At 46.1% G+C, this 17,262-nt stretch overlaps 1 protein-coding gene across 1 annotated transcript in view; it reads left to right on the top strand.

The window, feature by feature from the left end:
• Positions 1 to 2,534: 2,534 nt before the first annotated feature.
• Positions 2,535 to 17,262, top strand: part of ARNT2 (aryl hydrocarbon receptor nuclear translocator 2) — a 201,298-nt gene continuing 186,570 nt past the window's right edge. The window contains exon 1 of the mRNA XM_030931473.1: positions 2,535 to 2,698. Coding sequence (XP_030787333.1) covers positions 2,668 to 2,698 — 31 coding nt within the window. The 5' untranslated portion in view covers positions 2,535 to 2,667. The remainder of the gene's footprint in view (positions 2,699 to 17,262) is intronic.

Consider the following 17,262-nt stretch of genomic DNA (forward strand, 5'->3'; position numbering starts at 1 on the left):
TAACCTATTTGATACTGAGAGATGAGAGAGAAAGTGAGTCGCCCATTTCTCTATTTCTTCCCCTACACCCTAACCACTCCCCAAACCAAGCCACCAAATCCCAGTATTGTGGGTAGCCCAGTTCTAAGTCTTTTCTGGCTATTAAGCTGCATGACCTTGGCTACCCTGAGCCTCAGTTTCCTTATCTGCAAACTCTGGGGGCAGAATTGGATGATGTCGAAGGTCCTTTCTACCTCTGAAATACAGTGACTGGGGGAGAAGATGAAATGTTTCCTTTGTGAAGATCTAAACGTATTTATTATGTACCAAAACCACAGCATGGCCGACTCCAGACTATGGGAAGTGTCTAGCAGTTGTCCACATGTCACCTGTCTTTTATTGCAATGAACCAATGCAAGATCCAGTTTTAAAGATATCAGCCGAGTGACATTTAGAAAAATGGGCAGAACACAACAGCAGAGTAAGAAAGTAAAACTTGTCAACAAATCTGTATGGTTAAATGTGTGTGTGCGTAAGAGTCATGTTCACTCATATTTTATTTTTTAGGGATGATATTAGAACTGTGTTTGGAGACAAAATGAGTCATGGGTCCTGGCTGAAATGCTAAACTGATACATAAACACCAAGGAGAGGAACTTGCTTGTTTCTAAGGGTTGTGGAAAGTTGGAGAATAAAAGAGCCTGGGATAGGGGGCAGTGATGCCAAGTGCTATTTATGTAGATGGGCCACCAGAGATTGAACCGCCTGTGGGGAGAAGGATCTAGAAGGGACTCTGGGTAGCAGAAATATCCGAGATGGAGTTTTACCTTTTTGATATGGGGTGAGTGAGGAGAGCCTCCTCTTGTACTTTCCTTAAGAAATCTTCAGTCCAGTACATGTTATACATTAAGTTGGTATTTGAGTGTGTTACTTTTTGGGGTATGTAAAAGACAGGCTGAATTCTCATTTGGCTTGATGCTGGAATCAGGAACAGTCAACTTTGGTACGGGGCATAGGAGCGGGCCATAGCTGATATACTGGTTTCTCTGTCTCGGCCTGGCCTATCTTGCGGCTGGGTGCACACCTGCTTTATTTTTTACTTGAAATGTCTTCTTTTTCCACCTGTCCTACTCATGTCTTCAAAGCCTAATTTTCATTTTCCCTGATCACTCCTCTTCTCTGCCCTCATTCATTCATTAGTGACTACAGGCTGGAGATGCCAATTTCAGGGCTTCTGCCCTAAGCCCCCAAAGGATCTGTGTGCTTCTTGAGTGCAGATACCTTGTTTCACTCCTCCCCACTCTACCCCCCAAACTAGAAGCCCTCGGAGAACAGAGCTCCTGTGTCTTTCTTTCCGTGGTAGGCCCAACACCTGGCTTTGTGCCTGGCACACAGCAGACATTCAACATTTGTAGAACTGATAGACTATTAGATTAGTAGTGACAAACACTCCCCAAAGAGAATGCTTATTTGAACACACATCCCAAACACTGCCTCTCTACCCTCCAGAAAATGCTTCTTTGGAAGGATTTAGGGCAGTTTGATGTTTCTGCAAACATATCTGCGTTTAGGGGCCATCTTGCCCTTCTCAGCGTTCACCTGGGATGTCTTTATTCTTCCATTTAACCTTTACAGGGGACCACGATGGTGACGTGTCCTTCCTAGGGGTCATTATCTCTCACAGGGATCCTAGTGTCTGGTAGAAAACAACCCCTCCAAGTTCTCTGCATCCGAACTTCACCAGGATACGCGGATAAACCTATTTTAAAAATCTTTAAAAATTCTCAACTTGGCGGTGGAAATAAGGCTCTTGCAACGCCCTCAAGTAATAACCAACAGCAGTTATCAAAGCAAGAAGGAGATAGAGCTGAGCGCCTTACTCGAAGCCAAGACATGCACAATTTTTTGGGCCCGGCTCCCTGTGCCTGGGCGTGTGCACTGTGCCCTCCGAAGCCGTGTATGGCGGTGGCCTTGGAGGTGCCCGTGGCCTTAGGAATTCCCGGGGTCGGTCACCCTCCGCTTAGCACCGCGCCGTGTCCCGGGCCTGGGAGCCGAGCGGCGCGGCTCTGGCATGCTAAGTGGGCAGCACTGGGGCGCCTTTGTTTCTCGCGGCCGTCTCCCAGGACCAGCTTCCCTCTGAATCTAAATGGGTTTCTCCCCCACCCGCTCCGCCCTGGCCCCCTGGCCTGGACACGGCGCCCCTCGGTGATACGCGCCCGGATACCTGGGGAGTGGGCGTGCGGGGGCTGTCCGGGCTAGGTGAGCGCGGGTGGAGCGCCTGCGATCCCAGCCCGGCCAGGTCCGAGCACCTGCGCGAGCCGGAGGGAGCGCCCGGCCCTCTGTCCCCTCCAGTCGCCGGCGCCCAACTTGGGGGTCCCGCCGCCCGCAGCCCCAAGTCTCGCGGTGCTACCGCTCTGACCGGGGAGCCGCGGGCCGGGCGCCCCCCGCCGCGCGACAAAGGCTGAACCGGGAGGAGGAGGCCGAGGAGGGGGAGGAGGAGGAGAGAAAGGCGGGGACGACGAGCGGCCGCGGCGGCGGGGAGAGCGGAGGGAGCGCCGCCCGCCCGCGCCGTCCTTTGTGTGGCGGCGGCGGCGCCTGGGCCTGACCGGGTCCCCGGGGCTAAGCGCCCGGCTCCGCGCCGCCCCTCCCGCGCCCCTGCCAGGCGCGCGCCTATCCTCTCCGAGCAAGATGGCAACCCCGGCGGCGGTCAACCCTCCGGGTGAGTAGCGGCCTGGGCCCCGCCGCCCGCCGCAGCCCGCAGGCCTTGCCCGGGGCCGGAGCGGGCCGGAGCGGATCAGGCGCGCCGGGCGCCCCCGGGGGCGCGGAGGCGCAGCTCGGCGCAGTGGGTGGTGGAGCGGCTGTCACTGCGCGGCAGCTGCAGCATCAGCACCAGAGCGGCATCTGCATCCCGATCGCTGCCCATCCGGTCCCGGGCAGGCGCCGGTCCGGACCCGCGGGCGGCTGGACGCTGGCCTCGCGTCCTTAGGAACCCGAAGGGGCGGCCCGGAGCCCCCGAAGTTCTGAAAATAACCGCCTTTGCCTTCCCCATCCCACGCATTTTTCTCTTCCGGTCCCGGCTTTTGTGGCATCCCGGAGTCAGCCAGTCCTGGCTGGTGGAGGGCTTCGCGCTGACGGAGCGAAAAGTTTGGAGCTGGGATTCAACAGGGTACAACTCTTGGGACTCTCCCTTGCCCGCCCCGCCCCCCAAGCGCTGGTCCTTTGCGCCCTTTGCGACTGGCTGCTGTGTGTCCTAACCCTCTGGGACACAGAACACCCAGCCTATGGTCACCAGCGTGAAGCAGCCCCTGTCCTGCCCAGGTGACATCCCCTGCTTTCTGGGCTGACCTGTCCGCAGGGTGCAGTCTGTGACAACTGAGCTCATTAGGAAAGATTTCAAAAATGGAAGAGTTCTTGTTGGAGTGGCAACATTTACCTGTTTTGGTATTGTAGTGGAGAAGTCCCGTTTTTCTTGGGAAAGTTCCCTACCTGATGAGCAGGGTGTGGGAGAAGAGAAAGGTGAACATCTAAGCTGGTACAAACTTTTGGGTGTTGTGCAGAGGCTGCTGTGGGCACGGCAGGTTGCTAGATCCCTGTGAGAGTCACAGAGGGCGGCCCCCAGGAAATTCCCAAGAGAAGGGAGGTCATGTGTTGGAGATAGGGAGGGTCGGGGGAGGAACAGCGATGCTTAGCAAAGAACAGTGTCTATCATCATAGAATTAGGAATGAAAGATCCCTTTTATCTAAGGAGGCCAGGGAAGCCTTCTGGATGTTTCGGCTGAACGTTGAAAACGGGAATGTTTGAATATACAGAGCCAGTAGCAGAGGGGCATTGCAGGCGTAAATGACAGTGGACTTGTTCTAAGCATGTGCAGAGGTCAGTGAGTGGTTGGTGCACTGGGGATCTAAGAGGCAGCAGTGGGATTTAACACTGAGTTGTTTGGATGTGACCAGGCTTTAAAGGACAGACTGAGGAGTATGGACTTTCTCTCTCCACATTAGGAGAGAGTCCTCTGCACACTTCCTAAGATCCAGAAAAATAAAATAAAATAGAAAAGAGAGAGAGAGACAGAGAAAGAGAAAGAGAGAGAGAGAGAGACCGCAATGGTATTGAACAAGGAAATCACATGATCACTTTTTCTGGAAGATTAATTTGTCAGCCATGTCTAGGAAACATAGAAAGGAGGGAACAAGACTTGAGAAAGGGAGGCCAGCATGAAATGAGGCAGGTGCTGGGGAGGCCAGAATTGGTGGCCATGGCTGGACCAGAGAGGAAGGAATGAACCACTGGGCAGGTAGAGGAGTTCCATATTTGAAACTGATTATATTTGGAATAAGAGTAAAGGAGGAGGCCAAGGAGAGACAAAGGGGAGGTGTCCATGGAGACACCAAGGTGAAGAGCCTGTGTAATTCCAAGGAAGGCAGTTCCGTCAGCAGAAATAGGGACTCTTGGAAGAACAGACAAGGAGGCCTCTGTCCAGAACACTGAGAAGGAACATGGCTGGTCTGAAAACACATCTGTGCCAGTTTGCCTGCGACTGAAGCTGTAATTTCAACCCATTCATCTGCTTCAAAATCAATAGAAAATTGATAGATGTAAATGTTATGAAATTAGAAAAACCAAAAGAAGTTAAATGAAGCTATTTTAGTCCAATATAGGTTTACATTGGGAACAGGAATAAAATCCCTGGTGATTTACACAATTTCTATGTAATCAAATTATTCTAGAATAATTTACATAATTTCTATGAGATCATTATTTAAAACAGTTTTGTCCATTACATTGCTCCATAAGCTACATGGACTAAAGATGGAGTAGTTGCTCCTGGCCCAGTGGTGTGGAGCACAGGAAAACCTGTTTGTGCCTTGGGCTGTGGGAGGCTTGAATGATACAAGCACAGGGTACTGTTTGTGTTGTTAGTCAACACCTGGCCAGCTTGACAGATGCTTTTCTCTGTTGACAGCTATACCGGAGATCTTCAGCATGGTGATAATTTCTCAAGTGAAAATTCCTTGAGATGATCGCCTTTCCTTTTACCATCATTTCTTTTACTGGTCCCCTGAGGATGATCCGTGGGGATGTGTTATTCTTGCCCCATGTGAATCTCCATCTTCTTCTTTGGGAGAAAGGGTTTAATTTCAAGGGAGATGGCTCAGGGTTTGAGCCAAAGAGAAGAGTTCAGATTCTATAGACAATTTACAACAAAAAGAGCCATGGTACCCGAGCTTGTCACCCAGAACCTACCTCACATGGGCTTGTGACACTTCTTTGAATTCCTTTTTCTGCCTCCCTCCTTTCCCCAGATATGGTTGCTTTGCAAAGAATAAGAGCTTGGTAAACAGAATCAAATGGACTGGGAAGCACTACGATTTATTTCTGCTGCTAGTTTGTGTCCAGGGTACAAAAGCCACAGCCAGTCACCTCCCCACTCCACCACTTGTTCCTTTTTTCCCAGCTGACCACTTCACAGCAGCAGAACCGTTTACAAAGACACTCTTCTGTGATGTGTAGTGGGGACTCTCTAGGGCCTTGTTGGTGACAGATGATGTTGGGGTCTTCACACTCGTGTTACTCTGAATATAATCCAGGTGCAAATTTCGACTGTGCTCCTTCAAGGTCCCCATTAGGGTTTTGGGTTAAGATTCTACCAGCTACTCTGGGAGAGGAGAAGGAAGGATTGGGCTCCCAGATAGTCTGCTTATCACTTTTGCTATGACAGTCCTGGCTATATTTATCATATCCTGTGGCCCCTGGTACCCACTCCTTCTGGGTCATTTCCAGTCCTTACATTGGTCACTGAAACTGCTGTACTGGCTGATTTTGTCTTTTCTTTCTGGTCAGGAATGACATATATCCTTTAGACTAGAGAGTGAAGTCATAGAATCTTCCATCTGTGTGTGTGTGTGTGTGTGTGTGTGTGTGTGTGTTTTGCTATCTTTTTGAATGACATTTAAGTGTTTCTGATTTATAGGAAATAGTGAAGGTTTGAATTAGTTATAACATAAAAGGGTATTTGCAGCTGAAATGGCACAATTAAGAAGGAGATTGTTTCCCCAATGTCATTGTTCCATCTTAATCTTTTGTAATTTAAGCATGAGGGAATCAGCTACAAATTCAGACCAATAATCATTAGGAATTAAGCATTATGTGGACATTCTCTGAGATGAGTATTTGCAGAGTAATTAATAAGGCTTGTATGTTTTAAAGGATTTCAAAATTATGTTTTAAGAGATTTGGAATTCCACTTTTTTCTGAAATTACTTTTTTCTGAAATCAATCACTGGATTTTTCCCCCCACTTCCAGGTTTCTGGTCTTTGACATTTCAGTTTGGAATTGATTGTATAGTGCAGGAAGATTCTCTGAACAAATTGCCTTAGAAGGGGGGACATTTGAATCAGCTTGTTGAACTGATTGAGTATCTTTGATATGCCAAGCTCTCTGCAGGGAATAGAGCAATACGGAGATGAGGGAGAATATTTCTTGACCTCGGAGTTCTAAGTCTAATAGGGGAGGCACAGGTAGACTAACTTAGTAACACCAGGTGGAATGAAATGAATGTTGACTAGGTGTGTTCATATCATAATGGGGAGCCAGAGGAAGTCTTACGGGAGGTAACTTCTGAACGTGGGCCTTTTGAAGAGAGAGATTTTGACTTATAGAGAATTTTGAGCTGATGGCTGGGGTGTGAGGCAGACAAGATTTGTGAAAATATGGGATACTGTCAAGTGGTTGCTTCCTCAGTGCTCTTGGGGACTCAGCAGGACACTCAAGAATGTGGGTAGATTTTGAGCCTTTGAGACATGTGCGCTATGCTTGCCAGCTGTCCTGCCTTAAGTGAGGCTGGAACAGCCAAACCAACTGGACATACAGTTCTGCCCAATTTCTCTATATCCTGTCCTTCATTGAATCTATGAGCCTATCAATTGCAGGACACATCATTATTTTATGGACTTATAAGAAAAAAATGAGCTGGTGACATTTTGGCTTCATCAAAAGAAAGAAAAAAAGGAAGAAGTGATATCTGAAAAAAGAGGTTTATTTATTCCTTCAGTATATATTTATTTTAATTAATTAATGAATTTTTAAAAGTTAATATTTTTAAAGGCTCTTTTTTAGAGCAGTTTTAGGTTCACAGCAAAATTGAAAGGAAGGCACAGAGATTCCTCATATATCCCCTGCCCTCACACATGCACAACCTCCCCCATGATCAACATTCCCCAGCAGAGTAGTATATGTGTTACAATTGGTGAATCTGCAACGACACATCATTATCACCCAAAGTCCATAGTTCACATTAGGATTCACTCTTGATGGTAGACGATCTATGGGTTGGACAAATGTATATGACTTATATCCACTGTTATAATATCATGCAGAGTATTTTCACTGCCCTAAAAATTATCCATGTTCCACCTATTCATTCCTCCCACTTCCGAATTCTTGGCAGCCACTGATCTTTTTACTGTCTCCATAGTTTTGCCTTTTCCAGAAAGTCATATAATTGGATTCATGCATTACGTAGCCTTTTCAAACTGGCATTTTTCACTTAATAATATGCATTTACATTTTCTCCGTATCTTTTAGTGACTTGATAGCTCATTCATTTTGGTGCTGAAGAATATTCCATTGTCTGGATGTACCACAGTTTATTTATTAATTCACCTACTGAAGGACATCTTGGTTGCTTCTAAGTTTTGGCAATTATGACGAATGAAGCTGCTATGGGCTAATACTTACTGAGTAACTACTATGTGCTGGGGACTGATCTGGGGTCACTGTGGTGAGCAAATTAGGTATACCTCCTACCATCATGCTGCTTGCTAGCAAGACAAATAGTCACAAAAGAGTAACACAATTAGGTTAGTTACGAAATGTGTAAATGTTATGAAGAAATGATCCCCTGAGATAAAATAACCAAGGGACCTAAATTAGAGGATTAGCAAAGGCCATTTGAAGTCAGCGAAAGCCTCTCTGAGGAGCTGACCCTTGAGTCAAGCTCCAAGGAATGAAGAGAAATGTGAGGAAGAGCATTCCAGGCACAAGGAAGAGCCCCTTCAAAGGCCCTGAGTTGGGAAGAGCTCGAGAACAGGGAGTAAGGGTGAAAGTGGTGTGAGAAGCTGGAGCTGCGGTAGAGGCCAGCTCACGGGGGACCACAAAACTTGGGTTAGGGGCTGAGACTTCATTTTAAAAGCACTGGAAATCTACTGAAGGGGGTTTGAGCAAAGGACGTAGTCTGACCTGCACTTTTAAATGCCCCTTCTGACTGCTGTGTGGAGAGCCAATTGGACTGAAGTGGGAGGAAAAGCAAGACTCCAGTTAGATGGTGCTGACTTAGGCCAGGGGCTGTTAGTAGAGATGGAGAGAGAGGTGGATTTGAGTTGTACTGGGGGCAGGGATGCCATGCTGAACAACTCCAGGGACACCAGTTACTTCCCTGTCCATCCCTTGGCCAGGGCATGTCCTCCTTGGGGCAGAATCATCATGACTTCATGGTAAGGAGTTAGGGGAAGAGTCAAGGATGATTCCCAGCTTGCTGTCCTGACACCTGGGTGGTTGGATGTGACAGGAAGTTAGTGAGAGGCAGGGGACCTGTAGGGTGTGCTTCAGGCTTCAGTATCGGACAGTTGAGTTGAGCTGCTTGTGAGACAAGCAAGTGGAACTGTCATGGAGGCAGTGGGACACATGCTCCCAGAGATCTGGGCTGGAGAAAGAAATGAAGAAGGATGTTAGCCAGCCATTTACCAGGTTCTCTAAATGCTTTCCTTGGGGTTAGTTCACAGAACATAGAGCTCTTGGTCCAAGTACATAGTTCCCAAGCAATGGTTGCATTTACTGCTCTATTGTCTGTCTGTATTGAGATTCACTAAGACACAAGGTCACAGGGAGATTATTTCTGCATCTTTTACAGATTCAGCAATCCACTCATTTTCGTCTACCTTCCTACCTACCTGCCTACCTATCATCTGTCTACCATCTCTCTCTCTCTCTCTCTCTCTCTCTCTCTCTCTCTCTCTTCTCTTTCCCTCCTTTTGTGGGCAGGTCAGGCTATTGGACGAGCTCATTACACGAAACTCTTTGTTCAATGAAGAAAAGTTATTTCTCAGTTTCAGCCAAGCTCCTTTCTACTTGAGGGTTCTTGTTTATGTTTTGTCCCTCTTCTTGGAATGATTAATTGCGCACTGTCCCTCCTTCCCTACCCTTACCCCCTCCTCACTCCTGACCATTTTCCTGTCCAACGTCCAATTCCTTCTTTTCTTTTGGGCTCAGCTTGAATTCTTACTCCATTAGGGAAATCTATCCTGATCCCTTTATCCAGGTAAAATGTACCTATCATGCATTCTTCCAGGGCCCCATAAGGCTGTACTTTGCTTCTGGAGCACTTAGCCTCATGTAAATTGTGTAGTTATTTGATTGATACCTGACTGGAAGCCTTGTGAGGTCAGGGAACGTATCCAACAGTATGGCAGCCCTGGCATCTACCATACTGCTTCCCATTACAATAGATACCCGGTACGGTTTTGTTAATGAATAAATGGAGGGATGCCAGGGAACTTCCTTATATTTTGTATGTGGCTGCCTTTCAATGACTCCCTTGAAGGAAAGAAAGCATATATCCTGTATTTGTGGGTCTCTGTAACAAAATAGGCCAGAGATGTCTAATAGAGATTCTGACTTTTATATGTGGAAACTGATTTTGATCTGAAAATCCTACCAAGATAATTCCTATGCAAACTAGTTCCTCTAGACTTTATAATAAGGAGCCTTGGACACACAAAGCTCATCATTCTTTCCAGAAGAAGGTTAGGTCAGAATTGAACAGTCAAATGTATTTATATATTTTTATTTTATACTGCTGTCCACAAAGGTTAGACCAGAGGCTCAGAGAGGCTCAAAGACTTACCTCGAGTCCCCAGCAGGTGGGTGGATGAGCAGGTCCTACACCTACCTGATACCTTGGACACACAAAGCTCATCATTCATCCCAGAAGAAGGGTAGGTGATAGCTTGGAGACTGGCTGGTGGTAGTGGTAGGTTCCCTGTTACAGTCCCACAAGGGTCTTCTCAGAAGGGAAGTGGGATCCTCCTGTTTACTGCCTTCTGCGTCTTGTGTGAAACTGTTGACATGGCTTGCTTAATTACCAGCAGTTACTGACAAGGCAGACTCCAGGCTGGCTTTGAGGTTCAGCCACCCTAACAGCATTCAGGAAGGCAGCAACAAGGTCAAAGAATGCATTCAGTGCCCTCTGATTAAATAGTGCAGGCTTTAGAGTTGGAAGCTGAGGCTCTTTGCAGATAAGCAGAGACTCTGTGGCTACCAAGTCTATAACAATTTGACCATTTTTTTTTTTCAGGGAAATCTACAAAAATGCCAAAATGTTTACAGATATGTACTTCCTGCTTTTGTACATTGTATGAAAACATGGGACATCTCTTACTGTTTCGGTTTCATTGTGAGAATACACAAAGCAGAGCTTAGGGCTCTTCTCCTAGCCCCTGCTGAGGAGTTGGTTGCTTTCTTCACCACAACCACTTTTCCCGCACAATAAAGATCTGTGCTGATTGTAAAAATTTGGAAAATGCGTAAAAGCACTAAGATAATTCTACCACCCATAACTAACATTTTTGCATATATCCTTACAGACTTTTTTTCTAAATATTGTGTGTGTGTATATATATATATATAACAAAATAGAATTATTTTGAGCATATTGTTTTGTCATCCCTTTTTTTCCTTCATTAATGGTATATCCTATCAAGGATACTGATTTGAGAGGCTGCATGATATCCTGTTTATGGCTGTGTCATAATTCATTAACTCACTTTCTTATATCTGGGCATATAACATTTGCTGTGCTTTTCTGTTTGCCAGAATTGTACACACCATTGTCATGAACATCCCCGTATATGAATGGATATATACATACATGATTTTTTCCTTATTGTCACTTTTTTAAAGTAGAGTTGAACAGTCAAATGGATTTATATACTTTTGTTTTATACTGCTGTCCACAAATGTTAGACCAGAGGCTCAGAGAGGCTCAGAGACTTCAACCTGGAGTCCCCAGCAGGTAGGTGGATGAGCAGGTCCTACACCCAGACGCTGTACCCCCTATCCTTGGCAGGTTCTGGCAACCCAGGCCAGGCCCTGTTGCCTGTAAGTCTGGAACTCAGATCGTCTGCTGATGTCTATAAAGAACAACTGTGTACCTTTCCTGGCCTCCCTTCAGTGATTTAATAATTTCAGTGGCTTCTTTATTAACTGCTGTTAAGGTAATTTGTTCAGGTCAAAACAGGCAGGAAGTTGCCTTACTCAACAAGCAGAGAGCCTCTGATGGCTTCAGGGGGCTACAGCAGGGTCCCAGTGACTGGGGTCTCCATGCCAACCTGGGTTCTCATCAGAGGCCCCATTGTTCTCCCTCCACACCCTCCCTTACCAATTCACCTCTTCCATATGGCCTTCATCAAACGCTGGGGCCACTGACTTAACTGGAAAACTTTGCTCACCATCTGTTGTCCGCACATCCTCCTAGGATTGATCTACACACTTCCAACCAGACCACCTGGCTGATGGGGTAGTCCCAGGGCTTAGAGAGCATGCAGCGAGGTGATTTCTGGTCCTTCTTGCCTGCATGTGATGCTGTTAGACAGGCTGTGGTGGTTATTCCTGTTTCAAACGCACATTCAGGAGTTGTTAGTAACTGAGGATAAATGTGTTTCTTTCTGATTTGGCCATCCCTACTTTTCTTCCAACAACTCTAAAAAAGTAGAGAGCAGCTGCAGGTGGAGCTGGGCATCTCTGTATCCAGGCTCAGGTGGCAAAAGGAAACATTCTGAGGTAGGACAGCCTGGGAAGATTCAGGGGTGCCATGTCCAGGGTGGGAGTACCAAAGGAGTTGGCCTGAGTGGAAACCCAGCTCTTCAGGTAGAACCAGGCTTTCCAAGAGACAGATTAGCTGAAGGCCTTACTGGTGGCTGAGCAAGGGAGGTGGGGCCAAAGGAGAGGAGGGTGGCCTTCCATATACTCTGCCTGTTGAGTAAGGCAACTTCCTGCCTGTTTTGGCGCTGAGTGCCCAATTACCCTAACAGCAGTTAAAAAAGCCACTGAAATTATTAAATCATTGAAAGGAGGCCAGGAAAGTTACATAATTGCCCTTTATAGATATCAGTAGATGAGCTGAGTTCCAGACTTAGAGGCAACAGGAAGCCAAAGTTAATTGGTGCATCAATTTTTAAATTAATAGCCACACAAAATAGTATTGTCTTTCTTGTCTTCAATAGACCTCTTAATTGGTTGGCAGGAGATGCGAGAAACATGGGCACAGAGGCCAAAGGTGTATCCACACAGTGCTTCTCAACTGGGAGCATTTGCAATGTCTGGAGACATTCTTGGTTGCCACACCTCCAGGGAGTGGGGGTGCTACTGGCACCTATGGGAAGAAGCCAGGGATGCTGCTAAACATCGTACTGTGCACAGGGCAGCCCGCCACAACAAAGAACTTATCCAGCCTCAAATGTCAATAGTACCAAGGTTGAGAAACTCTGGTTTATGGGAACAAAACTCTGTAGGTCTCTGGGCAGTGGCAACTAGAAGAAAACCTCAGGAGTTTCACAAGGGTGTGTGGCCCCCAGATAATAAAGGGCTGGCCCCTTTAAAACATGTCAAGAAAACGTGACAGCTTTAAAAGCAAGATGATGCTTTTGAGATAATTATGAAATCCGCGATGGAAGTTAATTTAAATGTGAAATAACAGAACTGCAAAAAGTTATTTTATTATTATTTTTAGAACAGCATTGATGTTTCTATTCCATCAGCAGTTTGAAATGAGGCATAGTCTGGAATCATTTGCCATAATTTGATATGCTTGATGGATTCCAAGTCCCCCAAAGAATAAAATGAATGAATGTGATCAAGGATCACAGCTGTGTTCTCTCTCTCTCTCTTTTTTTTTTGAAAAAATTTCACACCAGAAAACTTCCAATTGAGTTCGGCCAACCTTCCTGAACACCACTTCTATTCCCTACACAAAGGGTGCTGTGCTCAGTGCTGGTGGTGGCGGTGCAGTTGGGGCGGATTGGAAAGATGTGGCATAAAACAGGTTGGCTATGTGTGTGTTCCATCAGTCTCTAACACAGGCAGCACTGGACACTTACGCAAATTTATGTAAATGACTGACCAACCATTGGTGAACAGAGGAGAATGTAGACCCCATCCATTTCTTTCCTGCAGGCAAGGGAAGATGCTGAAGACTGTGTTCCAGGCATGCAGCACATTTCAGGACCAGTGTGTGCCTTTTCCTAGTCAGTGTCACCAACTGCAGGCCTTATTCCCAGCTGCCTGCCGGGTCTGTGGTGTCCCACAGATTCTGCAAAGCCCACCTCTCCCACATATTTCCTCCTCCTGCTACGTCCCCTGTGGCAGTGAGTGGCACCACTATCCATTCATTGGCCCAAGCCAGACATTAATTATTTAATTGCTTATCCACCTAATTAAACAAATATTAATTGAATGCCAACCGTGTGCTCACAGTGGTGTGCAAACCCAGGCATGATTTCTGCTTTCACAGAGCTTTCCTGTGTGGCAGGAGAGTCAGCCATTTATTAAATAATAAGTATTGTGAAAGAAAGGAGTCTTTGTTTCCAAATGCAACAGGAGGCCATTGAAGTGTGGTGAGTGGGGGCGTGACATGATCGGAGGTGGGTTCTGAAAAGCTCTCTGGCTGCGGAATGAAGGACATGCTTATTGGCAGCAGGCTGGTGAGGAGGGAGGCCTGCCTGGAGGCCATTTCAGAGGTCCACGTGAGGGAGGTGGGGCCCGGTCCACGTGGCAGTGGACGTGGACAGCAGTAAATGGAGCCTTCAGATACTTAGGAGGAGAAACAATTGAACCAAGAGAGTAAGTGGTGGATCAGATATCAGAGATGAGAGAGAGAGGGAGTGGTAGTGTTCCTGATTTGACCACTGGGTGGATAGGCTTTCATTTCCCCAGCTAGAAAATACTGGATGAGATCCAGATATTTGGGGCTTTTTGGTGGGGGTTGGGGGAAGATCAGGAGTTTGGTTGAGTTTAAGGCACCTTGAGCTCAAGACCTCCAAAGGAGATGGGGATTTGCCAGAAACCTCCAAGTTGCTTCATTTCTCCCTGGAGTCAGAACTTTGCTTTCCCCCGAGCCCCCGCTCCACTACTATGTCCCCAACACCTTGAGTAAGGTCTGGCACATACTTGGTGCTTAAAAAATATTTGTTGAATATTGAATGAATGAATGAATTGGTCTCCACATCCTCCAGATCCCAAACAAATAAAAAGAGATGTGTCCATCACAGGGTTTTGTGTTTTGGTAATGTTTTATGCTCAACTTATTTCAGATTTACAGACAAGTTGCAGGAATAATACAGAAAGCTCTTGTATAGTCATCCCCCAGATTCCCCCATGGTGTTGCTATTTTACCATATTGGATTTATCAGTTTTTTTCCCTCTCTCTCTCTCTCTGTCTGTCTGTCTGTCTCTCTCTTTTATTGTGCCATTTGAGAATGAGTGGCATACACAATGTGCCTTCTAACTCTAAATGCTTCAATGTATATTATTTCCTAAGAATAAGGACATTTTCCCACATAGCTACAATTATGACAAAAATCAGGAAGTTGGCATTAATGTAATAGCATTATCTAATCCACAGACCTTTATTCAGTTTTCACCAGTTGTTCCACATAACAAAAAAAAAATGATTTTTCAGGTTCAGGGTTTAATCCAGGATTATTAGTTACGTTAAGTTCTGATGTCTCTTTAGTGTCCTTTAATTCTGGAATAATTTCTCAGTCTTTTTTTTTTTTTTTCTTGACCTTAAAATTTTTGCCAAGTATAGGCCAGTTATTTTGCAAAATATCTCTCAATTTGGTTTTGTCTGATGTTGCCTCACAATTGCATTGGAATTGTGCTTTTCTAAAATTTTTATTTTTTTGGCAAGAATACCCCAAAAGTGCTGTTGTGTCACAGGGTTACTTTTAACAATCATTTAAAAGTGAGTCTCTCTGTTGATGAAGTCAAAGTCCTGTGTAGACAAGACTAAGGAAAGATGATTAGTCATTTAAGATGCCATTTACATGCTTGGCCGACCTCATCTTTGGGTCCTATACACCATTTGCGAGTATAGGCAGCTTTACATGCTTCTTGTTGAGTACAGGTCCCAGGATTTTTTTTAAAAAAGATTATAACATTAACACTTTACTAAACTAAGTATCAACTTCATTTGACAAGTAAAATAATTATAAGTGAACTATGCAAAGATTATCATATCTCTAATGAAGTCAACAGGGAGTTGAAGTGTTTAATTACTAACTTTCCTGACATGCAAATTGAAAAGCTTTTCAGGTAAGTTGCTCACATGGAATGCCTGAAACACACTGCAATTAACAATTGGATCTTCGTTCAAGCAGTAATTAGTGTATGATTTGTCCCATTCTTGGTTGCTCGTGCATATCCAGGTTTAGATGTGTATTTGCATTCATTTTAGGAAATTAATTTATGATTTCTTTTAAGTTTCACTTGAAACCAAATTTGCGTTTTACTGTGGCTTCATTAAAAGAGATCACCTTTTGTTGCCTGACTTAGAGACTTAAAAATCAAATTTGGGAGGTTATAATTTGTCTGCAGAGACTTGCCGGATTTTCCAGTCTGAGAATTCTCCCTCCCCTTCCCATCCCCCTTCTGCTTCTTCTCCTCCCTCCTCCTTCTCTTCCTTCTCCTTTTTCTTTTCTCCTTCTCCCCTCCCTTTCTCCCTCTTTCTCTCTCTCTCTTCTCCTTCCCTCCTCACCCTCTCTTGCTCCTTTTTTCCTTCCTTCTTTTCCTCCTTCTCCTCAACCCCCTCTCTTTTTCTTAAAGACCCAGAGAAACAGGATGAGGTGCAAATGTTTGGTCTACCCAGTAGTTAACATAGTCCACTAGGAGACAGTATAGACATCAAACGCATCCATTTTCCCAGCTGTGAAATGAGGTGGCTCCTTCGTTGGGGATTGGCTGTGCACTAGGGCTGTTCTGTGTGCTTGGGATTCAGAAGTGGACAAGGCATTGCATGGCCTGGTGGACCAGGGGACCATAGTGTGTGGGTGGCTGGTTGCTCTTTTGTTCCTGCTGTTGCCTTATATGTAAAATGGGAGTGATCACAGTGCTCACCTCATTTGAATGTGGCATGGTTCTATTTACCAGTGTTTGGGATAGTACCTGGCACACAGTAGGTACTCTGTAAGCACTACTTGTTTCTCTCAGCACCACCCCAGTAGTGTGGAACATGGCACAGGGTTTGGGATTGAAAGGCATCTTTCCAGCCTAGCAGTGAAAAGCTGGGGAGCAAAAACCAGATGTGCTTGTTGAAGACAGGGGATCTCTCATGAAACAGCAAACCCCATCTTCCCTGGCACTCTGAGGCTGCTGGGTGTGTGCAGGATCATAAGCTGTCCCTGCTCTGGGCATTCTCAGTTCCACTGTGGGAAGAGCCTCTAGGCCTTGCCTCTGCTGCCCCTACCTTGCACTGCCCTGGGAAGAAGGACAGCGGCGACCTTGGATTTGTCCCTTCCCTGGACCTCCTGGATCTGGCTGCTTCCTCTTGTCCCTGTTGTGCTGTGACAGTCTTCTCACCACCCCTCTCCATTTGCTGGACCATTATTCTGTCCTGACTTCTGCAGCCGAATGCAGACCAGCAATGCCCTTATCACCCACTCCCCCTTCCCTGTCCTCACTGACAGAGGTGGGTGAGGGTCCCACTGTCCAAGGACTGTTCTTCCTCTTGGCCCCTCCCATGCTCAGGACAGACCAGATGGGATCTGACCACCCGCTGTGGATCCTCTGTTGGGTCTGAGGCTAGGGCTGCTGTGCTGTGGGATGGATGCTGTGTCTGGTCTGCCTGCACATCTGAAACTTACCTCTGTAGCTGGCTGGGTGCCCTTATCTCCTTGTACCTCCTTACCTGGCCCTGCGAGGCCTCAGGCTGAGTCCCAAGACAATCAAGTTTTGTACAACACTTTATGGACAGACTAGGAGTTAGGACCTGTGCCCCTTTTTTCAAGTTCATTCATTTGTCCTCATTTATTCATTCAATAAATATTTATTAAATATCTGCCCTTCATTCATCACAGTGCTTAGGTGCTGGGAATACACTGGGTGGAAAGAATGACATAGTCTGTGCCTTCATGCGTTTAGAGGCTTCTTGAGGGGAGCGTCTTCCTGAGTCCTCCAAGCTGAATATTCCAGCACTGGAAAGAAACCATTTTCTAGAACTCAGGATCTGTTAGGT

Source organism: Rhinopithecus roxellana, chromosome 5 (genome assembly GCF_007565055.1).
Source record: "Rhinopithecus roxellana isolate Shanxi Qingling chromosome 5, ASM756505v1, whole genome shotgun sequence".
NCBI lineage: Eukaryota > Metazoa > Chordata > Mammalia > Primates > Cercopithecidae > Rhinopithecus > Rhinopithecus roxellana.